A 25549-nucleotide genomic window follows, 5' to 3' on the forward strand; every position below is an offset into this window, starting at 1 on the left:
ACATTTTCCCATAGAAGATATACAAATGACAAGCACATGAAAAGATGCTCAACATCACTATTCATCAGGTGAATGAAAATCAAAAAATCAAAACTACAATGAAATACTATCTTACAGCCATTAGGATGGCCACTATCAAAATAATAGAAAACAATACGTGATGGCAAGAATGTGGAAAAACTGGAACCCTGTGCACTGTTGGTAGGAATGTAAGATGGCACAGCCGCTGGAAAACAGGATGGCAACTCCTCAGAAAATTAAAAATAAAATTACAATATGATCCAGCAATTCCACTTCTGGGTACCTATACAAAAGAATTGAAAGCAGGGTCTCAAAGAGATATTTGATAGCTAAAACATGGAAGCAACCCAACTGTCCATCAACAGATGAACAGACAAGCGCGGTATATACATAAAATGCAATATTACTCAGTCTTAAAAGAAAGGAAGTCTGCGATATAATACAACATGAACCTTGAGGAAGTTAACATTAATAGAGGGAACCCTCACCAAGACGGTGTCGGGAGACCAGCAGGGGGAGCTCTCACACGCGTAACACTGGATCTCAATACAGATTCCAGGAAGAGATGTTACCTTGCATCTCTGGCAGGAAGTGACGCTACTTTACTACCACCAGCAAGAGGAAGCAAGATTTTCTCATTGCCTAGCAACAGTTCAGCCAATGAGAGACTGTCACAACTCAATGAAAAGCCACTGTACTTTGAACGCCCAGTTTCCGCCAATGGATTTTTTGTTTATAACAGCCCCTCCCAACTGCCCTTTCTCCTCTATAAAATTTTCCTCTTCTTTGCTTTACTGGACTTACATGTTTCCTCACAGGTGCACGTCCCAAATTGTAATTCTTTGCAGCTCCTGCATAAACCCATTTTGCTGGTAAAATAACTGGCTGTTTTAGGTTAATGAGGGCATTATGCTAAGTGAAATAAACCAGTCACAAAAGGACAAATACTGTATGATTCCACTATGTGAGATACTTATAGTAGTCAAAATCATGGGAGGCAGAAAGTATGAGTGGTGGTTTCCAGGGACCGGGGAAAGGGGGAAATGAGGAGTTATTGTTTAACGGTATAGAGCTTGTTTTACAAGGTGAAATGAGTTACAGAGCTGAACGGTGGTGATGGCTGCACAACATTATGGATGTATTTAATACCACTGATCTGTATAATTTTCAATGGTTAAGATGGTAAATTTTATGAGCATTTTTGTTACAATTTTAAAAATTGGGAAAAAAATCCAGGGACTTGTTCAAATGAGAAAATCTAATAAAGACCCAATCCCAGGACCTGGTTCAAGCAGCCCTTCTCCCTCAATGTTTTAAACATCACACACCTGTGGGTGAGTGGGGTTACAGGCCTGGTAGAGCTGGATTTTCCCCACTCAGCCTCCAGGAAGGTAAAAGAAAAGTAGCTCCACATGTCACAAAATCAGAAACTAGAAGTTTGAGTTGGCTAGACTCTGATTTCAGATGGATGGAAACATGTGACCCTGATACTCTTCATGGTGACTAGCTGCCCCCTGCCCCCAAGAGCTCCTTCCTTTCCCAATGGAGGCTGAGGAGCTGGAATCTACCCCCCACCCTGTAGTTTAGCCTTAATGAAAATGAAGAGTGGTTCCCATTCTGCTGTTCCCCTACCCTGTGTGTATATACTCTAGAGTATTAGGAAAAATAGACCTTCCAGCTCCAAGTGTGGGGAAGCAGGGGAGCTATTAGGAACCCTGGTGTGGGCCTTGTTCAGCTCCCTGCACCAAATGAAAAGTGTTGAGAGGTTACTGCCCTTCCCTTAATATCTCAACCTAGAGTCTGGGCAAACAGTTCTGTGAGAAGGGTAATGACGCGTGAGTATGTCTGTAGTAGCCCCAGCTATTTTACTGTTGAACACTGGCCAGAAGAAGAATGAGCAGAGGACAGGCCTTAAAAAACTGTAAAGGAAAGAAGACATGCTATTTGCAGGCTTGGGCAAGAAATCTTTTCATATTTTCGAGCAGCACTCAAGTCTCTCTCCAGCCACTGGATGGAAATGGCTTCCAAGCTAGGGACACAGAAATTGACCCCTGACTTGGGCAAGTTCTCCCCATTCCCTCCCTTTACAAGGCAGCACCACTCCAAAGACGTTCAGGGACAGGAACATTTTCCTAGAATCAGTGGCACTGTTGTTGTTGCAGTTTAGAAAATACAATCAGTGTCCAACAGAAGTAATTCTGGAAGGGTACTGAGTGGAGGTATCTATTTGAAGATTTTTTTATGTATATATATGGATCCTGGGAAGAGCAGGTAAGGCCTAGAAACATGTCAGAGTCTGTCTTACGATGTTACTCCATCTGGAAACGAAATGAACTTGACACTGACACCTCGCCCCCAGTGGCACTATGGGAAATAGGAGACCCTCCCCACGGAGATTACATGTCTGTCTTGATGACTTCCTTGCAGCGTAAAGAAATCCTCCAGCAATGGTGGGAGTGTTCATGAGGTAACCACATGCTGCCGTAGTGAAAATGAGGCAGAGTGAGAAAGCAGCTGAGATAGAATGAGAAGGAAATGAATGAAGGGGGAAAAGAACAGCCAGGCTGGTGGGAATGAATGAAAACACCCCCATCACCTTCATCTTCACCACCCACCCATACACACAAACAGATCCAGGTCCCATGTCCTTGTGGCTCAGGGATGAACTCTAGGCACACTGATGCATCCCTGCAGAAACGTGCATGGAACTTGTCTTTAAGCACAAAGACGTCTGAGAGATGTTTTCAGGCCTGTCATCACCCATTTGGGAAGATGATCCCAGTGCCTTCCTTCCATCCATACTTGATGACAATATTTAGAATCTTGCCCTTCTTGTTAACGGTTTGCAATCAAGAACAAAGCGCCTCCTTGTGGCCCTTATCTGCTTGGGCAGCCATGGTAATTCTCCGAGGAGACACATGCATTTCATGCACCACAGGCTGACCTCATGAGAACACAGTAATTCTAGGGCTCTGCTAGGACCTCTAATTCAGACTATTGAAGTTAAAGCAGCCAAAGGTACCAACTGGCTCCTCAAACTCATCCACTTCCAGGTCATCTAGGTCGAAGCAGTTGAAGGGCTGAATGGAGAAGCTGGTGGTTTTAAATAAATAAATAAATAAAATTCAGCCAAAGAAGTGGAGTCATCAAAAATGGAGACAATGTTACTTTGGGGTGGGGGGTTCTCATGAATGGTGTTGTGGAAGAGTCCACTGGAGACAAGTGATGAACCAATGCTGATTCAAGCCTGCAGGGGATGAGAAATTAGGGCCTCGTAGCTCATTCCGGCTCCACCCCGGCCTCTTCACTCTGACCGGATCAAGGACTTGGAGCAGCAAACATCAGCTCTTACAGAAAGGGTCGGCTTACAGAGCAAGCGAAGCCTGGGGCCTGGGAGTGCTGCTCGTAACAATACACTTAGTATCACACATTCATCATTTTATTTCATTCTCCCAACTTGAAGTTCATAAAAGCCAAGTCACCCTCTAGGTGGAAAAGATAGGACTTGAGAACTCAGAGGATGGGCCCCCAGGGCCAGTGACCTTTCCATGTACTCTATGGCTGAGGCGCTTCTCAACAAATGAGTGGGTGGATTAGAAGGGCTGTGTGACTGACCTCAGGTCACATTGAGTGGGAAATTTCTTCAAAACAAAACAAAAAGAAAAAAAGAGCCATAAAGAAACGTTAAGCTAAAATAAATAAAAAAATAAAAATTAAAAAAGAAACGTTAAGCTATACTCAGCAGACTATTAGTAAATCTGTTAGTCATTTTGGAACTATTACAAATATTTTATGTGCCTTTCTGATATACGGAATGTGTAATTATATAACATATACTCTATGATACTTACATATTTTATATAATTATATTTAATGTTTCCAAATATCCTAAAATGTAATTATAAGTATTATATAATTATATACATATCCTGCAATGTGAATAAAACAAATGATTATGTCAATGTAATTAAAAACTAAGATTTTCAGCATAAAAGACAAAAGAAATACCATAAATATAAAATCAAACAGATCTGGGTTGTGATTAGACATTCTGCATTTCTAACAAGTTCCCAGGGGATGCCAAGGCTGTTGTTCATTCTGCATTCTGAGTATCAAGATTCTAAGGTTCTGGGCTTCTCTGGTGGAACAGTGGTTAAGAATCCACCTGCCAATGCAGGGGACACAGGTTTGAGCCCTGGTCCGGGAAGATCCCACATGCCGTGGAGCAACTAAGCCCGTGCGCCACAACTACTGAGCCTGCAAGCCACAACTACTGAGCCCACGTGCCACAACTAATGAAGCCCACGCACCTAGAGCCTGTGCTCCACAACAGAGTAGCCCCCACTCGCCACAACTAGAGAAAGCCCACGTGCAGCAACGAAGACCCAACTCAGCCAAAAGTAAAATAAAAATTTATTTTTTTAAAAAAGATTCTAAGGTTCTTGTATTAACACGAGGAGGATAAAGGTTTTGATTGTTAGACTTTGATATGTTGGTTATGTGTGTGCTAATTTCTAGGGCAGCGGTCTCAGCTGGGAGGGATTTTGCCTCCTAGTGCATAAATGCCACGTTGGAGACATTTCTGGCCATGGAGGAGGTGGGAGGTGTTACTGCTAACTAGTGGAAGCTGGGGATGCCGATAAATTTACTACAGCACAGCCCCTACAAGAAATCATCAGGCTGAAAATATCAACAGCACTCAGGTGGGGAAACACTGTTCTAGGGGAACCCCTAAAAGAATAAAAACAGAGTCTGTGGATTCCGAACCAGGAAGAGAGGAGAAAAGAACTGGTAAAACAAATCCTAAGTCAATCCACAGAGAGGCAATGAGAAAAAGAAAAACAGAAGAGTAGAAGAAATAGAAAGCATAAAGGGAAGTGGCAGACTTAGGCGCAAATAGTTAAGTACATTAAATATAATTGGAACTAAGTATCAGTTAACAAAGATCATCAGACTGGATTTTCTAAAAATATGCCATTTACGATCGCTATATATATAACCTAAGGCTGCAGAAAGTTTGAAAACAAAAGGATGGGAAAAGCATACCGTGCAAATACTAATCAAAAGAAAGCTGATGGATCTATATTAGTATCAAAGAATTAAGACTTGACATGAAAAGGTCCTGCTCGATATAAAGAAGTAATCTCATAATGATAAAAGACTGAATTCACCAAAATATAGTCTTCATTTTAAAATGCCTCTATAAACATGGCTTCAAAATACATAAAGCAGGAATTTACAGAACAGAGCAGGCAATTCTACAATTAAAGTGGGAGTTTAGCAATTTTCTTAGTATTAATTTGTTAAAAGCTAAATTTAGAAATGAATAGTAGATCTGCCTACCACAAATAAACTTGGTCTTTTGGACCTTGTAGAATGTTGCTCACATCTGCTGACTCTACTCAATGACACAAAGAGAGTTACAACACTTGACCATACACTGGGCCCCCGTAAGTTAAGTCTCAGCTGTTATCAAAGGATTTTAAAAATATCAAACATATTCTCTAACTATACTGCAAAGAAGATAGAAATCGATAGCAAATATTAGGAAAGGCCTCTTCTAAACAGCACCTGAAAAGAAGTCATCCCTTGGTATATGTGGGTTAACCCCAGAACCCCCCATGGATACCAAAATCCATGTATGCTCAAGCCCCTTATATAAAATGCTGTAGTAGGGCTTCCCCGGTGGCGCAGTGGCTGAGAGTCCGCCTGCCGATGCAAGGGACGCGGGTTCGTGCCCCGGTCCGGGAAGATCCCACATGCGCAGAATGGCTGGGTCACTGAATCATGGATGCTGAGCCTGCACGTCCAGAGCCTGTGCTCCGCAACGGGAGAGGCCACAACAATGAGGCCCGCGTACCGCAAAAAAATAAATAAAATGCCGTAGTAATTGCACATAACCGACACACACCCTCTTATATACTTTAAATCATCTCTAGATTACTTATAATACCTACTGCAATGTAAACGCTATGTAAATACTTGCCAGCATACAGCGAGTTCAAGTTTTGGCGTTTGAAACTTTCTGGAATTTTTTTCCCCCCAAATATTTTCAACCCGAGGGTGCAGAGGGCCAACTGGAGTATAAATAACTTCGTGGAGAGGACAGAAGAAAATTGTTTTATTCTTACAAACCTACTTACCTACACCGGGGTAGCCAGATAGGGCTTAGTGGTGACTGTTCTTCATTGAGATGTAATTCACGTATCATCAAATTTACCCTCTTATAGTGTACAATTACATGGCTTTTAGTATATTTACAAAGTTGTGAAACCATCTCCACTAGTTCCAGGATGTTTCATCACCCCCAAAAGAAGCCTGATACTCAATAAGGAGTCACTTTCCATTGCCCACCACCCCCTACCCCGACCCCTCAACCTCAGCCACTTATCTACTTTGTCTCTATAGATCTGCCTATCTGGACATGTCATGTAAATGAAAGTTCACAATATATGGCTGCTTGTGTCTGGCTCCTTTCTCTTAGCGTTAATGTTTTTTTCCCCCCCAGGTTCACCCATGTTGTAGCACATGTCAGTACTTCGGTCATTTTTATCCATTACATGGAAAAACCACATTTGTCCATTCATCAGCTAATAAACACTTGAGTGGGTTCCACATTTTGGCTCTTGTGAACAATGCTGTTAGCAGCATTTGTGTACAAGCTCTTCTGTGGCCATGTTTTCAATTCTCTTGGGTATATACCTAGCAGTGGAAGTGCTTGGTAATGTTTTCCAAAGTGGGTCCACCATTTTACATTCTCACCAGCAGTGCGTGAGGGTTCCAATTACCTCCACATCCTCACCAAACACTTATTATTGTCTGCAATACTACAAATGATTTCTGTGATCTTGTATCCTGCCATCTTGCTAAACATGTTTAGTAGCTCAATTTTTTTTTTTAGTGGACGCCTTAGGATTTTCTATATATAAGATCATGTCATCTGCAATCAGTTTTACTTCTTCCTTTCCAATCTGCAAGTCTTTGCTTTTTCTTGACTAAATATTCTGGCTAGAACTTCCAGTACAATGTTGAGTAGAAGGGACAGGAGTGTCTTGCTCCTGATCTTATGTGGAAAGCACCGTCTTTCACCGTTAAGTATTATGTTAGCTGTGGGGTTTTGGAAACGTCTTTTATCATGTTAAGGAGGTTCCCCTCTATTCCTAGTTTGTTGAGTGTTTTTATCGCAAAAAGGTGTTGGATTTTGTCAAATGCCTTTTCTGCATCAACTGAGATGATTATGTGGTTCTGCGTTTTATTCTACTAATGGTGTATTACGTTCATTTTTCTGATGTTAAACCTTGAATGCTTGGGATAAATTCCATTTGGTCATGGTGTATAATTTTTTTTAATGTGTTGCTGAATTCAGGTTGTATTTTTGAGCATTTTTGCATCTTTGTTCTTAAAGAGATAATGGTGTAGTAGATCTCTTTCATTTGGTGTTTTTGTGTGGTTTTAGGTATCAGGGCAATACTGGCCTCAGAATAAGCAGGGAAGTGTTTCTTCCCCTTCTATTTTTTGGAAGAGTGTGTGAAGAACTGGTATTAATTACTTAAATGTTTTGGTAGAATTCAGTAAAGCCATCTGGGTCTGGGCTTCTCTTTGTGGATAGTTTCTTTGATTACTAATTCAGTATATTCCATGTATTCAAAACACAAGAACATTTCTGTTGTGCTTTATATTCCATAGAAAAGGGATAAAACTCTACATAACAGTCTAAGTCATGTTTTGTCACTAGAGCAGCTCAGGTCAGATCAGGTTTTGCCCCGACTCATTAAAAAGGATTTCCACAACGTGCAGCATGGCTAATAAGACATCAGGACTTGTATTCCTGTAGTGCTACTAAGCCAGCCATGCCATGTCCCTCCTCGTCTAGCTTGTCAAGCCAGCTTCCTTCTTTGGCTGGGCTGAAGAGGATCTCAAGCTACAAGAAGAAATCAAGGCATTTTCTTTCTTCTGGGAGATTTGTGGAGTTCTGGTCTGGTCGGTCCGTAAGGGCCCACGTCACACACCCAACACACTCTGGGTCTGTTCCCCCATCTGGGAAACACAGCTGCTGGGAAACACAGGGGGACAGGGAAGAACTGAAGGGAGTGGCTGGAGTGGGGATTTCCTCCACACAGGAGGGCTGATGACAGGTATGTGCTGAGACTTCAGATATTCTGATGAGAACCAAGGACAGGAGAGAGAGCGGGCCTTCCTTCCGGCTGCTCCTTGTGTAATTTCTTGTGGGTTTGAAAAGAAGAAGTGGCATCAGGTCCACCTCCTCAATCTCTCTGCTCTCTGTCCTCAACCACAGCCCAGCTGAGGTCCTCACCCTCCAGGACCACCATGCCAGCCTCTTCCCTGGCCTCCTGGCCTTGTTTGACCCCAGAAGGATCTCCCCAAGTCTTACTGGACCCTGTCCCTCAGGGCCAAGTTCAAGCCCTGCGCCCTGCTATTTAGAGGCTCCTCGGGATCTGGCCCCTACCTACTCCTCCATGCTCCCTGGGTAACTCTGTCTCACTTCCCCACTCTCCATACTAATTACTTGTTTCCCTGATGAGGGAGGAGGAGGGAAGCTTTCCAGGTAGAGGTTCATGTTACAGGCAAAAGGCTGGAGATGCTGAAGCATGTGTGGGTTTGCAGGAGCCAAGAATGTTTGCCAGGGAGTGGTGGGTGGCGAGACTGGGAAGATCTGCATCCTGGGTGCCAAGGTGACAGCAACCTTCCCTTTACTCCCCTAATGCAGGTGCCACCAAGTCCCAATCTGTCTCCTTGGGAATCTTCCTGTTACCCTCGTTACCTGCCAGCTCCCCAACTCCACCTGCTCCAGCCCACTTAGACCAGAATCCTCCTGGATCTCTTAGCCTCAAGTCTCCCCCACTTCAATTCTGATGCTGTCACTCCTCTGCCAAAACAAATCACGTGGCCAAGCCCAGAGCCACTGTGGGAGGAGACAACTCAAGATGTGAGCCCTGGAGTGTGGTCCACTGGAGGCCGCCAATGTAACAGTCCTACCACGTGTGGTCCAGAGACATCTTAGCTCCGCTGCTGACGTGCGGACACATCAACAGTGTAAAGAGATGAGGCTGACTCCAGGGCATATAGAGTATTTTGGAGCAAGCTGAAGGCTGCAGCTTTATCCTGGAAAGCAGAAGCAACCACAGGGGTTTTGGCAATGAAGAAGTCATCTTGAACACTGCAGCCCCAGTAGACATCACACGGAGCAGAAGGACCTCCCAACTGAGCCAAGCCCAGGCCACAGAGTTAGGAGGAATAACGCATTTCACTGTTTTAAGTCACTAAGTTTGGGGCGTTGGGCTGTCATGCAGTAAATGTTAAGGGGGACAGCACAGCCATTCATTTGAACGCTCCTCCAGCCATTACTGGCAGGTTGATGACGAAGCCCGAACACTCAGCATCACGCTGCAAGTGATAATTACACTGCCTGCCTCCCCACCTCATGGATTCTTCACTCGTTCAGTCCTTCAAATATTTATAACCCCGGAAAGGTACATTCGGGTTGGGTGGGGTGGGGGGACTGAGTTTAAACCACAGGCCCTGCCCTTAGGAAACGAAGGTGAGCTAATAACAGGAGGAAGAGGGTCCCTTTCACCCTCACCCCCCAGGGTTCGATTTGGTCTAACAAACAGTAGGGACTCAGTAACATGAGGACTGAGCTGGTGAAAGCACCTTGCCACCCATCGCCAACTTCCCCTCCACCCTGCGGAGCCAGATTTCACTCAGGTGTCACGTCCTCTGTGAAACCTTACACGCACCACCATCCACTACGTCTGCTGCTCCTCTCTGGGGCTCTTTGGCCCCTGCATCAGTTAGAACTCGGGTGACCTGCAAGTGATGAAACCCCAAACAAGCAGTCAAACAGTGTAAGTCTCCCAGGCGGCTGGTAACTTGTGTGGGTCTCGGCAGCATCAGGAACCCAGGCTCCGCCTATCTTGTTCTGCTGCCTCGCTGGGCCTACATGTCTAAGATCACTTCCTGGCCTGGGATGGCTGCTCCCATTCCGGCCACCTGTTCCACATTCCAGAGCACAGGAAGGAGGAAAGGAGGGGGAGCGCATCTCCTCCCTGCTTAGGAACACTTCCTAAGAGCTGCACATACCACTTTGTTCACATATGACTGGCCGGAACTTAGTCGCAATGCCACACCGAATTTCAAGAGACCCTGGGAAACTGCCTTGAATCCAGGCAGTCATGTGCCCAGCTAAAAATCAGGGTGTCTATCTTAGTAAAGAAACAGGTGGATAGATGTTGTGGGATAATTGGTTCTGTCTAGCCACAGTCCCCGGCCTGCTCCCTGTCACAGCCTTGACTATCCTGGGACCTCCAACCACAGGGGGTTCTCCAGCAAGTTACAGCTCCCCTGACCGACTCCTCTCATGCCCGAGTCAGTACCCACCTTATGTGCATTAACTCACCGATCTTCACACCCGGCCCCTCAATCTGGTTCTACTGTTATCCCCATTTTACACACTCTTGTAATCTGAGTTCAGAAACACTGGGCAACCTACTCAAGGCCACACAGCTATTAAGTGAAGGAACTGGGATTTGGATGCAAGCAGTCTGGCTCCAAGGAACCTGCTCTTAACCACCACACACTCAGCCAACGTCTGTGAAACTGAACTGTACCTCGGGACTGTGCTGGCCAGAGACACCTCGTGGACCCGCTACCCAGTGGGCCAGCTGCACTCCCATCAGCCTCCCAGAGAGCCCTCCTCACTCGCAAGACACAGGGGTGTACGAGCCCAGTAATTATGTCCTCCCCAGAGAGAAGGGCGAGACTGCGGCGCTGAGGTGGTGCCCTCTTCCCCATGCTAGCGACTAAGACCAGAGGACCAGCTATTTCTAGACCTTTATTTCTCTGTGAAAAGGGAAAAGAAAGGAATAAAATAAAAACGACACAGTTGACACAAAGAAAACCACTGAGGGGAAGGAAGGGAGGTGGAGAAGTAGATGGCGGAGGGGGTCCCCATTACAGCAGCAGAAGCCAGTGACCTGGGATGCTCACATCTCTCCCCGAGCGTGGGCGGCAGTGGCCCCTTCCTCCCAAGGTCTCTGCCCTGTCCCACCTTGTGCTCCCCTCAGCCCCTCGGGAGGTGGATGGTGAGAAGTCGGATTCCCGGGCTGGGGAGGGGAGAATCCGTGCTGGGGGAGGGGCCTGGGGTCAGACCATGCACAGGGAGTGACAGCCAAAGGCCCCCCAATGTCTCCCTGAGGGAGGGACTGGGGGGGGAGGGTGGACACCAGAGGCCGGCGTTGGCTCCTCTTCCAGCATCAGGCAAGAGACAGAACTGGGGGAACAGGAACAGTTGGGAGTCAGAACAGCAGCTAGCCCTCTGCCCACAGCTGCTCCTGCGTCTCCCCGCCTGGAGCGGCTGCTCCCAGGCCTAGCGCCATCCTTGCAGACCACCTTGCTGCCGGGGTCTCGGAGCTCTCAATGCCTTACCAGTCAGAGCCTCCTGGGCAAAGTACTTGACGTCCACGTCCTGGTCCTGGGTCAGCTTCTCTAGGATGGGCTTGACTTCGCTCTGCAGTGTGCTGGGAAGAGAAGAGGAGGGCAAGGGGTCAGCCAGGTGGGGCCGGGGGCACAAGGTGTACACAAACAGACACACAACTGAATTAAGAGTCTCAGGGGCCAGAGAAACAGTTACTTTGAAGGCTGGAAGTCTGACAAACCAGGACAGAGGCCTCTGGGGCCCAGAAGAGGTACAGGGAGGTCAGACAGTGTGGAAAAGTGGAATCCAGAACCCACAAGTCTCTGAGCCTTGGCAGTCGGTACCTTCCATTCATTTAACATACTTATTGAGGCCTACTGCGTATTAGGTGTGAACACAGTGGAAAATCCAACCCTCTTGATTCTCACCCACGTGGAGCTTGGGCTGGGAGGAAGGCACAGACCAAACTGATGATGAGAAACAGAAGAGGCAAGTGCCAAAATGGAGGGACTTGGCCCTACAGGAGCCCAGGGAGGTAAGGGGCCCAGGGAAATGCATCTGCACCGACACTCAGTTGTTTGGGGAAACGAAGGTGGACTTCAGAGAGAAACTAAAGGTATGAAGCTATGTCGTGGACAGAGACAGAAGTCAGAGGTGCAGGTATCACATGTCCCCTTCCAGTTGACAGAGCTCCCCCTCCCCCCCAACATAACCACTATTCTCATTTCCATCACCTACATGCCCCTTTATCCATTTTTGAAGTTGATATGAATGGAATCCCAGGATAGGTTTTCTTGGGCCTGGTTTCTCATGCAGGTGAGTCTCTGAGAGTCACCTAGGTTGCTGCACACAGCAGGAAGGAGTCTTTTTATTGCTAAATACAGTCTCCTACCATATGAATAAACCACAACTTATCCACTATACTGTCGATGGGCACTTGCGCTGTTTCCACTTCGTGGCTAATATGAATAAAGCTACCATGAACGTTCTTTTGTTAGAAACAGGCACTCCTTTCTCTCGGATATACACCCGGGAGAGGATATAGCCGGGAGAGAACACGCCAGCTCATGGGGTGTACGTCTAATTAGCTTCACTCAACTACCAATTTTCAATGATTAGGCCCATTTATTATTTACAGCCCCACCGGCAAGATATGAGAGTTCCAGCCGTCTACCAACACCAGAGTGTTCTTCACCAACACTTGCGCCACTGAGCTTTTTCAGTTTAGTCATTCTGACATAGCGATCCATTTCCCCCACTGAACTGGTACACACGAGGGTCTGTTTCTGTGCCCTCAATTCTGTGCCATTGAGCTATTTGAATATTATTGTGCCAACACCTCACTTTTTAATTACTGTGGCATCGTAGTTAAGTCTTGGTATCTGGTAGGATAAGTCTTCCAACTCTGTTATTCTTTAGGATCAACTTGCTTATTCCAGATCTTTGCATTTTCATGTTAATTCCAGAATCTACTTGTCAATTTTTCAAGAAAGGACCTGCTGAGATTAACTGAGATTATACTAAACTTATGAGTCTGGGGAACCATCCCATCCATGAACATTATGTACGTCTCCTTTAATTTCCCAAAGCAACATTTCATAGTTTTCACTAGAGGTATTATACATCTTTCATTAAATTTATTACTTGGTATTTGATGGTTTTGGTGCAATTGTAAATTACACACAAACTTGTTAATTTTACTTCCTAATGATCTGTTGCTATTATACAGAACTGCCACCTTCCCACCCCCTCCCACCATGTGAGGCAGGTCACGTGAATTCTCATTCTACATTTGAAGAAACTAAGACCTCGAGGTCACAGAGCAAGCAAACAGCAGTGCTGGGCCTCAAACCCTAAGCTCTACCTTCAAAAGTCAAAGATTAAGATGCCCAAAACCAGCGCTACTGGTGTGTGAAGGAGTGTCCAGGCCTCACCTGTTGTCCAGGATGGGCCCTATCTTCTGTAGGGACTTGGCCACGTTGAAGCGGACATTGGCGACGGGGTCCCCAGCCATACGCAGCACTGTGGGCAGCATGTGCTTGGTGGTGATGTCCTGCCCGCAGACCTCAGACAGCACCTGGAGGTCAGTGAGTAGCAGAGGGTGACTACCCGAAGTTCATGGCTAACTCCCATTTCTCTCCCTTTCTGACCAAGGCCACTCTGGTGATTGTCAGGCCAGAGGGTGAAGCTGAGCAACAGGGGGAGCTCTGAGCCCAGATTCGCCCACCCTGAGGGTAGTTTATTCTCTGGAACCTCCCATTTCCCCTAACACCCTCCTAACACCACTGTCTCCCTGCCCTGCAAACTCCCAGCCCACATTGTCCCATCCTGTCTCCCCACCCTCAGACTTCCCTTCATCCTCTTGGGATGGGACTTGATTCCTGACCCCTGGGATCCCTTTCTTAGTACAGTGGTCTCCAAAGTGAGGCATGGGAAGAAATTATCAGAACACTTAGTTATGTTAGTTTTGAAATCCTGTCCTTTAATGTCTAGTTATGTGTATGGCTTAAATATTTAAGTGATTAAATCGAGCTAATATATGGCAGAGCTAGAATTAAAAAGCAGGTCTGATTCTATGAACTACACATTTAACTATTATATCATAAATAGATATATACAGATTTTGTGGGGAAGGAGAGGGTGCTCAGAAAGGTCTGGTAATCACTGTTCCGAGAGGCCAAGTCTCCCTAGTCCTGGGCCTCCCACAACGCCAGGTCCCCACCCCCAGAGGCCCTGTGACTCTGACTGGGGAGCCCCAACCTCTGGCCTGCAGTTCCCCAAGGACTCACCCCTGCAACCCCAGATCCCATCACTTGCCCACCCCCAAGCCAGGTTTCTCCCGTGCGGACCCTCTGCCACTCCTCCTCTCCCAGGCGCTCCCCCACCCCCCGGGACAGGCCGGAGGCAGGTGGTCAGGTGGTCGTGCTCAGGCGCTCCCCACCCCCAGGGACAGGCCGGAGGCAGGCGGTCGTGCTCACGTTGATGCAGAAGAGCGTAGTCATGCGGTGCAGGTAGTTGGGGTCCCCAGACATGGCCAAGACCTTGGGGATGATAGTAGCGTGGGCCCACTCCTTCCCAAACTTCTCCACCAGTTTCTTCAGGTTGCTGGTGGCCGCCTCGCGGATGGCATAGACTGCAGAAGGATGAGGGACAGGGGGCGGTGATTCAGAGGTGAAGGACTGACTCGGGTGGGGAGTCACAGTCCCACTCACTACTGCCTACCGAGCAGCCCTAGGTACCAGGCCACATACGAACCAATAAACTCCAAGAGAAAGAAAGGGCTTGCTGTGTGCTAAATGTGGGGTTTTCTTTCCACGCAGTACCTCCTCAAGAGCTCCAAGATACAGACAGGCACACCGAGGCTCTGAGAAGTGATTTGCCCGAGCAAGTGATTTAGTACTTAGTACATGGAATGGAGCCTGCCCGTTACAGAAAAATGTTAACTTTTATTTTTGCCACTCTTAGTGAAAACAATGAGCAGTTCTCACAATGGCCTTGAAAGGCTGGGATGAGAAGTCCCATGTTTCACAGAATGAGCATGGGCTGAAAGATGGTAAGTGACTTGCTTAAGCTTCGACAGCCAGGAGGTGGGATTCAAACCCAGGCTGTCTGCTTGGTGGCCCTAGGACTCTCTCAACTGTAGCAGGCAGCCCCTGGGTGACCTGTTATGTCCGCCTCCGACCCCTGCGCTTCTCTGGGACTCCAAAAAGCAAGGAGCTGGTCCACGTGAGCATCTGACAGCATGGGAGAGTGACTCTAGCCTCCCCCACTCCCCCCACCTGCCCCAGACAATCCACCCCTGCATCCCTCCTGGAGCCCCAATCTCCTCCCAGAGATACCAGAAGTACTCACCATGATCTACAAGCCAGGCCATGCACAAGGAGTTGAGTTTCTCATCAAAGAACTCCACCCCCTGCAGAAGACAAGGAAGTAAGGGATCACAGGAGACTGGGTAGTTTCCAGCAATCCTAAGGGAAACCACACCCACCCCAAGCAGCGGGGACACTGCTCAGCTTCACCTGAGGGGCTTTTTTTCTCTCCTCTCTCTCATTTAATTCTATCCATCTTATAAAGGCCCTATTTCCTGTGTACCTTCCTCCGACTCCCCGGACAGTCCTCACACCTTCCATTGAGCCCTCACGGCCCCCAGGTCCACCGGCACAGCCCGGGACACACTACACTGTGACTAGACTCCACCGTGCACCTCTCCCAGGGCAGCGTGCCTGGCACCAGGCCTCCGCACTCACCAGCTGTCCAGCCAGCAGAGGCATGTACTCAATGATGGCCAGCCGCACTCGCCACTTGGCATCCTCAGCCAGCTCCACAATGGCGGGAAGCAGGGACTGGGACAGCTGCCGGATGCCGATCACCTCGTTTACGCAGTCCAGGTTGGAGATGATGTTCAGCCGCACCTCCGGGCACTGAGGAGAGGATAGAAGGGTTCTGAGAGAAGGCCAATGCACACAGAACCCAGGGCAGGGCGAAAAGAGCTCAACCACACCAACCTCGTATAATAAACATCTCTGCAGGGCAGACTACCACTGCCCAAGCCCAGCTCCCGGCCCTGGGGACATGTTAAAAGCACACAAAGCAAGCAACATGGATTATTAAATGGGACAGCTTTTCAAATCTCATCACAGAAGCACAAAAAATGTTTAGCCCTTTTGAAGAATTTGCAGGAATCACAGTGCAAAAACATGGTACCCTGGGAAAAACAGACAAGATAATAATCCCAGCTCTGCCGGTTGCTAGCTGGGAGCCCTTTGGCAAGGGACTTAACATTTCTGGATATCAATGTGTGACACAGAAACGTCCATCTAATCCCAAAGGGTGGTTGAGGCTACTGAACTGCCTGACCCACAAAGGGCTTGGCATGTGGGAGTTTATTACTTTTATCATTCCTGTTACTTTTACTCTTTCTGCTAGTCTTTGAGCTCTGTAAGGAGCACGTCTCATATATCCTTAAGTCTCCAGTACCCAGCAGAGTTTCTGGACCATAGTAGGTGCTCAATACATCAGCTGAAAGAAAAAAACGAAGGAATAAAGAAATATTTTTGAACCACTAGGTGACTACCAATATTATGAGCTCTGACTTACAAAATGTGCACATATGCAGGTATCCCCCACTTTTCGAAAGTTCGCTTTACACCACTTGGAGTTTATGAGAGACCTACACTGGTGCCTGCTTTTGCTAACCAAAAGAAACCCAAAGAGGGTTTTTGCTTTTACGAGAGAAAAAAACTGCTTCTTTGCTCTACACCATTTTGACTTATGACAGGTTCATAAGAACGCCTACCTTAGGATAGCAGGGAAATCTGTGCCCCCATCTGCTTCTAAAAACCTTTGAAGCAACTTTTAAAAAAAGGCACATAAACACAATTAATTCCTTGTCCAACATCATACATTCCTGGATGGCAGACACCACAGTTAATTTTTTCTACATCTCCCTCTGGGAGCTGCGGGGTAAGGAAGCAAGCCCTGAAATGAATCCGTGAACCAAACGAGCAAGTGCGCAGTAAAGGGCTAACTGGGCAGGTCTGGGCTGCTCAAACTTGGCCCATTCCAAAGGACTGGCCCTTGACCAGCTCCTGGGAGATGATCTCTAAGCGCCTGGAATATCCAACCTGATAAAAGGGTCTTTGTTTACCTTGGCCTTGGGCCATGCCAGATAGAGTATGCTAATAATGTGATTTATGGTGAGGACCTTGGGCCATGTGGCATCAACTTGACCTCTACAGGGGCTGGAGACAGAGTAACCTAAGGTCAGCCACACGAACAGCTCCATTCCATGCCTACGTGACCAAACCCCAACAAAAACCCTGGAAACCAAGGCTCGGCGAGCTTCCCTAGCTGGCAGTCTCCTCATTGCTGTCACACGTTGGTGCTGGGAGAATTAAACGCACTACGTATAACTCCACTGGGAGAGGATAACTGGAAACTGGCGCCTGGTCTCATGCACCTTCTTCCTTTGCTGATACTAATCTGTATCCTTTCACTGTAATCAACAGTGACCATGAGTATAACAGCTCTTCTGAGTTCCGAAGGCTGTTCAGGCAAGGGTGGCCATGGGGACTAAGACCCAGCAAGCAATGAAGAAGAGCAATGGCAGCCGCTGAAAAGACAAGACAGCCTCAGCTGCTGGCTCCAAAGTGAGATTGCCCAAAAGGCCTCTCCAACAAATCCTTTGAGAAAAGCACCTAAGTCCTGCTTTTCAAAAATAATAGAGTCCCCTTTAGGAATGAAAGACAGCCAATTTCCAACTACCTAGTCTAAGAACTGAAGACGACTCTCACAGCCAACACAACTTCCCCCTCCCCTTCACTGCATTAATGTGTTTCTTCCTAAAGCCAAGGATACTCAGGGAGACAGGAAGAGGGAAGGAATGTCCCAGGGCTCATCAACTTGTTAGTTTCACTCTTTTTCTGTTACATTCCTTTGACTCTTCCACTAGATATAGCTGCTGCATATGTTCATGAAACACTGTTTACATAAATAACATAAATGATTTAATTTTCAGTTTACTTATCTTTTCTTAAAAGGATATTATATCCAATGATTATAAAAGCCTCAACGGTCATAACTGGCAGAGGGGTGTGCACAGCAGGGGACTCCTATGTGAAGAAATGAACTGCTACAATGTTCCCTCCAACTTCCTAGTGCACCGCATACGTGTGCCCTGTGTGTGTGTGTGTGTGTGTGTGTGGTGTACGCACGTTCGTGTGCATGTGCATGTATGTCAGGGCGAGGCCTCTGCGAACACAGAAGTTACACTAACGGGTCCCACACCAGCCTGTGGTATCACCATCTGCCCAGTCCTCACCAAGGCAAACAGCAGGGGCCCTGCGAGCCCCCAGGCCCCGGCACGGCCCCTCCCTACCTCTGGCCCTCCTACCTCTCCAAACCAGCCGCACCCCCCTCCCAGACTCCAGCAGCAGCCTCCGGACTGGTCTCCCTGCACCTCTTCGGCTGCGGCACTTGCATCTCCCTTCGACACGTCTCAGGGCTCCTTCCCAACACCCAGATCTGCTCCGCCTCCTCCACCCCAGGTTCAAGTCCACACTGCTTCCCTGGCTGTCACCCCATGGCCTCTCCAGCCATCGCGCGGTGCTCTCTCATCTTTTGTGCTCCAAGCCAAATAAATAGCTAGCTGAGGTTGGTCCCATGACTGGCTCTGGCCAATGGGGTGTGAACAGACAGGATGGATGCCCCCTTTGGGGTCTTACTGTTGAGAGGGCGGGGCCCGCTGCTGGTCGATGCCCTCTCCCTACAGCCACCTCAGACCCACAGAGTGCCAAGGTCAGCAGGGCCAACCCCCCAGTGTAGGTCCACCCCACCTCAGGACTGTTGTGAGAGAAATAATTCTCTACCTTATTTAAGTCGCTGTATTTTGGGGTCTCTATCACAGCATCTTAGCCTGAACTCTGATCATCATGAATGTATCACAGCACCTGTATGATCAGGGCATCATGGGACTGCCCATCTGTCCCTCTCCACTGCCAGTCGCTGAAGGTCCTTGAGGACCAAAAGTGTCTCGTTCTTTTTTTTTTTCTTGGAATCCCTAGTGCCCAGGAAAAAAGGACTAGTACAGAATAAGGGCGTGCAAAACAAATGCCTCAAACAAATAAGCTAACGTGCAGTCCATCATGCCCACAAACATTCAACTCCTTGGCAACCTGGGTGTTTGTTGAAGATCCTGGCGAACCTGGGAAAGCAGCTGCTCCACCTGTCACAGCCAGAGCACAGAGCCTTCCCGGTGCCCTTACCTCATCCTTCAGCTGAGCCAGGAAGAGGGGCAGGAGGTGCTCGATGGTGTTGTCTTTGCCCAGGATGGGAGAGAGGCCCATGATGACTGAGGCCAGGGCCGACTTGACATGTTGGTTGGCGTCTGACACCAGCTCCTGGGAGGGAGAAGGAATGCGGGAGCCACAGGGTCAGTGGCCAAGAAGACTCCAACTCCTAAGAAGCCCCGAGACACAGCCTACTCTCGCCATCTCAATCCAGGGCAGGCTTAGCGTGCACGGGGAATTGCAGGTCCATACGTGTCCGGCCTGCCTGGAGTTCAACGACCCCTGTTCCCAGCAGCTTTCACCCCAATCCCAAAGCTCTCCGGATGAGGAGATCCAGTGAGCTTCGAGGGGGAAGCACTCCCCGCCTCCACGTCCAGCCCTGAGCCTCAGACTTTGCCTGCACTCAGGGCTCCTACTTGCTCCAAACCCAAGACCGCCTGGCCCTGGAAGGCTGGGAACTCGGTTTGCATCTGGCTGCCCCTAATGCCCAATCTCCATCCCTTCTTTCCAGAAGGCTCAGATCTGCTCTATTCCTCCCACCAAATTCCCTGTTACCTTGATGCAGGGCAAGATCTGGGTCATGATCACATTCTCCCGACAGTCAGCTGAGAGATTTTCACAGAATTCTGTGGGTAGGGAAAGGGAGGTGGTGGGAGGTAAGACCCGATGTCCTAGTTTTGCCTTCAGCCTCCCGGACACCCACCCGCTTACTGTGTCCTGGTTGCCAGCACCAACCTTTGACCTTGTGGGAGGCTGCGGCCCTCACCTCGGCCTCACAGTCTTTCATCAGGTTCTGGAAGGCAGGGACCAGGTCCGTCTTGGTGATCTCAGGCCCCACTGCTTTCTGGAGCTGCAGAAAGGGAAGGTCAGGGGGGGTCAAAGGGCTTGGCAGGTATTCTAAATGAATGAGAACAAAATCAAAAATAAAGGCACCAGGAATGGGGTAAAAACAGTCCTTGGAATCACTACTGAGATGTAATGCCAGGGCCATGGGGGTGACCTCAGCCAAGTCTCGGAGCCTCTCTTGAGCCTTGGTTTCCTTGTTGTATGGTGCCGAGTTGGGCTGGGTAGTGCAGTGGTCACGAGCGTGGCTCTGGAGTCCAACTGCCTGGCTCAAATTCTTACTCTTACTTAGCACCTGTGTGACCCTGGATGAGTCCCCGTACGTCTCTGAGCCGCTGTCTCCTCCAACCACGAGGGTACTTACTGCACAGTACTGTTGTCTGCATTAGAAATAACTACAGATCTCCTTCCTGTTCAGGCTATTCAGGGTTGGGTTTTCTGTTACGTGATCCAAAAACAGTCTAATGATGTGTGCTGGCTCTCACTTTTTGATTTAAATATTTTTGTGTTTTCTAAGACTGGTTACCAGAGCCCGTGTGGCTTTTGTAATTAAGATGAAATACTAAGGGTCAAGAGGGAAGCAGGCATGCTAGGCCCTCTGCATCTCATGACACCAGGCAAGAAGAGGCGCACAGGTCCTGCTGGCGTGCCGCTTCTGGAGGCCTGGGGGGAGACAGGGCAGTTCCTGACCAAGGGGAGAGGTGAGGACCCCAGGGGCCTGGTGCCCATCTCTTCAGTGTCCCCTCGCCCCAAAGCCAGTCCCAAATGTCCTTGCTCGTACTTGCCCTCACTGCCCAGTGTCCGCTGCCCACGCCAGACACAGTCCCTACCCCAGCCCTCACCCACTCATCTTCCAGAACCTGTCTCAGTGCTTCCAGGCCCAGGAACACCCGCCAGCCCCGCACCTGTCACACTTTAACATTACATTTCCCTCTGTCTCAGCTGGCCTCCCTCTTCAGGCTGTCTGTTCCCTGAAGGCCAGGGATGTACTGAACTCACCGTACCCCAATGCCCAGCAAAGAGCTGGTGCTCAATAAACCTACTTTTGCTATAAGCAAACTGAGATTTCTGTGGAAAGAGCACTGTCCTGGGACACGCGGCATCTTGTCCCTGTTCTGCCCGCCTGATGGTGTCACTCTGACCAGTCTAACCTCTGGGCTGTGTTATGGGGCTGAACTGTATCTCCCCTGAAATTCATACACTGAAGTCCGAACACACCCCACACCTCCCTGGAACCTCAGAATGTGACTGTACTTGAAGACAGGATCTTTAAAGAGGTCATAAAGTAAAATAAGGTCATTAGGGTAAGCCAATCCAATATGACTAAAGTCCTCATAAGAAGAGGAGATGAGAACACAGACACACAATTAAAGACACGGGGAGAAGACAGCCATCTACAACCAAGGAAAGAAGTCTCAGAAAAACCACCCCTGCTGACACTTTGATTTTGGACTTCTAGCCTCCAGAACGGCGGGGAAATAAAGTACCACCCAGTCTGTGGTACTCTGCCACAGCAGCCCCAGCAAACAGACTGTCTTCCCTTTTGTAAAAGGAGATAAAGTTCGATTAGGTCAGGACCACATACATGCTACCCTTTCTCTGCTCCTGTGGTTCTCTCCCACAGAACCTTAAGTTGGCCTCAGAACCCTTCAATCAGGACTGGCAAGTGAGGTGAGATCCAAATGGATGATTACCGAGATCTTACCGCTTAAACACCCGACGACTCCCCTGGGCTTCACTAAACCCCAGCTCCTATATGTGGCCCCTCCCCGTTGCCTGAGGCCTCAGTCTCCACATCTGTGAGAAGCTGCCAACAGCCCCCTCATGTACCTCTGTGAACTTGTCGGCCACCATGTATCGGACACGCCAGGACTTGTCCTCAGCAGCCTGGCGCAGGGTGGGCATCACCAGGGCCTCCAGATCCTCCTGGGGCAGGAGCTGGGCGATGTTCACACACGCCTCCACCGCTAGCAGCCGCACCGAGTCCTGAGGAGAGGGTGGGAACAAGGAGAGTGCAGCAGGGGCCCCATCAGCCCTGGGACGCCCTTTCAGACTCAGGGCCCACTGGAGGGAGACAGAGGAGAGGGGTGTGGAGCAGACCCCACCTGCTCGTCAGAGGCCAGGTTGGAGAACATGGGGATGATCTCGCTCTTGACGTTGTCCAGCTCCAGCACCTTGGCGAACTCCCCCAGCTTGGAGGCTGCGGCCCGCCGCACCATGGGGGTGTCATCTGAGCACAGGTTCCGGAAGTACCTGGGGGTTGGGATGGGGATCAGGAGGAGGGATCCCTGGGATCCCAAGGCAGCAGGCAACACCACGAAGGGCGAGCACAGATGCTGTAGTCACGCAGTTCCTGGCTTTGCCTGGGTGACCCTAGGCGAGTGATGGCCTCTGAATCTTCCCAGCCCTACACAATGGAGCTGATAACGGTACCTACCCTACAGGGTCGTTATGAGTGTTAAATGAGACAATGTGCATGAAACAATCAGCAGCCTTTCTGCAATAAGTCTAGAGTGAATGGTAGGTACTGATCATATTATTATGACCACATAAAATTGCTTGGCTAAGGTGCTGGGCTGAGGCTACTCAAAGACTTTCCCTTCCAGCAGTGACTGCTCCAGTTAGAGATGCACGGGGGCACATGAAGCCCTCTAAGTGCCTGCAGGCAGCTGTAAACCAGTATTCTGGCAGGAGTGATGGCTCAGGGCCTGGGCTTGCTGCTCAATGGTTCATGAAGATGGTGGATGGACGGAAGTCCAGAGGGAGGGGAAACACACATTAATAGAAAATTTTAATCCAATTAAAAATATTTTCACTGGTTCTTCTGGAAGCCAAGTCTTACATGCAAGCAATTCCCTGGGGTATCAAGCCAAAGGGGAGAAGGGTAGTGGAGGAGGAGGCCTCCTATCTGCCAATCGGAAACAGGCCTAAGATAGCATCACACATCACTTGTCGAGTGCTTCTGTGTACCAGATTCTGTTCTAAGCATTTTGTATGTAGTAATTCTTTTAAATCCTCACAATAACTAATGGGAGGAAGAACCATCATCTCCACTTCCTAAATGACCAAGAGGCAGCACCTGGGTTCACACCCAGCTGTGTCCAGACACCATGTCTCTGAGGGGTGGACAGAGGGGAATGGGGCTGGAAGAGCTCCGGGGCCTTTGGGCCCTGGATGGGCCTAGAGGGGGCCGAGGCTTGAGAGAAGGGGACCAAGCAGAGGGAGGAGGCTGGGTCTTGCCAGGGGACTCACTGTCGAAGTTCCGCCTTGACGGCACTGGACACGCGGGGGTAGCAGACGGAGAAGAGGCCGCAGGCCGACGTGCGGGAGGTGAACCAGTCGCCGCCCGCCAGCCGCTTCACGAGCGGCACGAAGTGGGCCTCAAGGTCGGAGGGCGAGTGCTCGTGCGAGATGGCCCGCAGGGACTCCACCGCCTTGTCCCGCACCACGGTTTCCTCCACCGTGGCCAGCGACTCCAGGGGTGGCTAGGGGGCAGAACACGAGGTCACCGCCCAGCTCCCTCCCCCTGCCCCACACTGCTCAGCTCCTCCAACAGGCCTTCCCTGACCCCCCCCCCAAGCCAGCCTGCCTTCCCTGAAGAACCTCTTTCACAGGTCCCTGAAGGCGCTTCAGTGGGGTCCACACACCTCACAATTATACACGTCGCTTTCTGAGGAGAGGGCCGCAACTGTCACCAGCTTCTCAAAGTGCAGGAATCATCACTGATGTCGACTGGAACATCTATTTACTACATGTTCTGAGCAGGGCCACAACTCTAGGGGGGCACTGGTTCTAACTCACTGAATCCTACGAAGCAGGTCCTATGAAGAGGAAACTGAGGCACAGACAGGCTAAGTAACCTGCCCGAGCACAACAGCCACAAGCCAGGATCTAAACCGGGCCAGCTGGCTCCAGAACCTCCAAAGGGCTGACAGGCAATTGCATCAGGATCTCACAATATTGGGGGACTTTGAGGCTCGTGACTCTCACTGGTTTGTTACTGTGAGGCCTAGAGTGATCACGTTCCTTTACGGACATTTGACTGGCTCACCACCGTGTCCCCCGAGCCCAGCAGACCTCTTGGCACAGGGCAGGAACTCGGGAATTACTGACCTAATGAAGGGAGACTCAATTTACCCTAATCTGTTCAAAGATGTGGAGGTCTGTGGTCTGAAGTCCAACCTGCCCTGACAGGTAAAGAAAGTAGAAAGAAATGATAAATGGAAACGCTTCCAGGGCCCATGCAGGAAACAGAATTGAAGCAATGGGCAAAGGTGACAGGTGGGGACAACTGAGGCAGAGACTGTGGCAAACTGGAGAGCATACAGCCTAGGGAGTACAGCTGCTTTCCAGCTCTGTCAGCTGTCACCACAGGGAAACATGGCTGGTAAAAGCAAATCCGGTTTCCCAAAAGCAGCCAAAAGGGGCAGGTTCTTATCTGTGAAAAAAACCTCATTTAACACATGCTCCAACATGGATAAACCTTGAAGACATTATGCTAAATGAAATTAGCCAGTCGCAAAAGACTCCATATTGAATGACTCCTTTACGTGAGGTGTCCAGTGCACAGGCACACCTCGTTTTATCGCGCTTCACTTTACGGCACTTTGCAAACACTGCACTGTTTTAAAAAATGAAGGTTTGTGGCGTCTACCAACTCTATCAACATCATTTTTCCAACAGCATTTGCTCACTTCAAGTCTGTGTCACATTCTGGTAATTCTCGCAATATATCAAACTTTTTCATTATTAATGTATTTGTTATGGTGACCTGCGATCAGTGACCTTTGATGTTACTATCGCAAAAAGACTATAACTCGCTGAAGGCTCAGATGATGGTTAGTATTTTTTAGCAAGAAAGTATTAACTAAGGTCTATGTATCTCTTTGTGACAAAATGCTATTGCACATTTAATAGACTACAGTAAAGTGTAACCATAACTTTTATATGTTCTAGGAAACAAAAAAATTCATGTGACTCCTTTTATTGCAATATTCACTTTACTATGGTAGTCTGGGACCAAACCTACAATATCTCTGAGGTATGTCTGTAGTCAGATTCACAGAGACAGAAAGTGGAATGGTGGTTGCTGGGGGCTGGGGTAAGGAGCTTGGGGGTCACTGGTTAATGAGTACAGAGTTTCTTTGGGGAAGATGAGAAAGTTCTGGAGATGAATGGTAGTGATGGCTGCACCCCAATGTGAATGTACTTAACATCACGGAAGAGTACACTTAAAATAGTAAATATTATTTATAATTTACCATGATAAAAAAATCAAAAACAGAATTTTTAAAAACTCATTTTAAAAGGTGGCAATGGGGGCTTCCATGGTGGCACAGTGGTTGAGAATCCGCCTGCCAATACAGGGGACACAGGTTCAAGCCCTGGTCCGGGAAGATCCCACATGCCACGGAGTAACTAAGCCCATGCGCCACAACTAGAGCCTGTGCTCTAGAGCCGGTGA

General features: G+C 48.6%; 1 protein-coding gene and 1 pseudogene across 1 annotated transcript in view; one reads left to right on the forward strand and one right to left on the reverse strand.

Moving 5' to 3' along the window:
* LOC136140962 (zinc finger protein 850-like) overlaps positions 1-25549 on the forward strand; it is a 397037-nt pseudogene that overhangs the window by 54185 nt on the left and 317303 nt on the right.
* The window catches only part of PPP2R1A (protein phosphatase 2 scaffold subunit Aalpha), a 32889-nt gene continuing 18200 nt past the window's right edge, over positions 10861-25549 (reverse strand). Inside the window, exons 4-15 of the mRNA XM_065898927.1 lie at positions 23338-23570; positions 22191-22338; positions 21916-22071; positions 19978-20092; positions 19798-19868; positions 19219-19353; positions 15703-15876; positions 15308-15368; positions 14434-14588; positions 13390-13532; positions 11467-11558; positions 10861-11311 (exon numbers count right to left, since the gene is read on the reverse strand). Of these exons, the coding sequence (XP_065754999.1) occupies positions 11295-11311; positions 11467-11558; positions 13390-13532; positions 14434-14588; positions 15308-15368; positions 15703-15876; positions 19219-19353; positions 19798-19868; positions 19978-20092; positions 21916-22071; positions 22191-22338; positions 23338-23570 (1500 nt within the window). The 3' untranslated portion in view covers positions 10861-11294. The remainder of the gene's footprint in view (positions 11312-11466; positions 11559-13389; positions 13533-14433; positions 14589-15307; positions 15369-15702; positions 15877-19218; positions 19354-19797; positions 19869-19977; positions 20093-21915; positions 22072-22190; positions 22339-23337; positions 23571-25549) is intronic.

This window comes from Phocoena phocoena, chromosome 20 (assembly GCF_963924675.1).
Source record: "Phocoena phocoena chromosome 20, mPhoPho1.1, whole genome shotgun sequence".
NCBI classification, from domain to species: domain Eukaryota; kingdom Metazoa; phylum Chordata; class Mammalia; order Artiodactyla; family Phocoenidae; genus Phocoena; species Phocoena phocoena.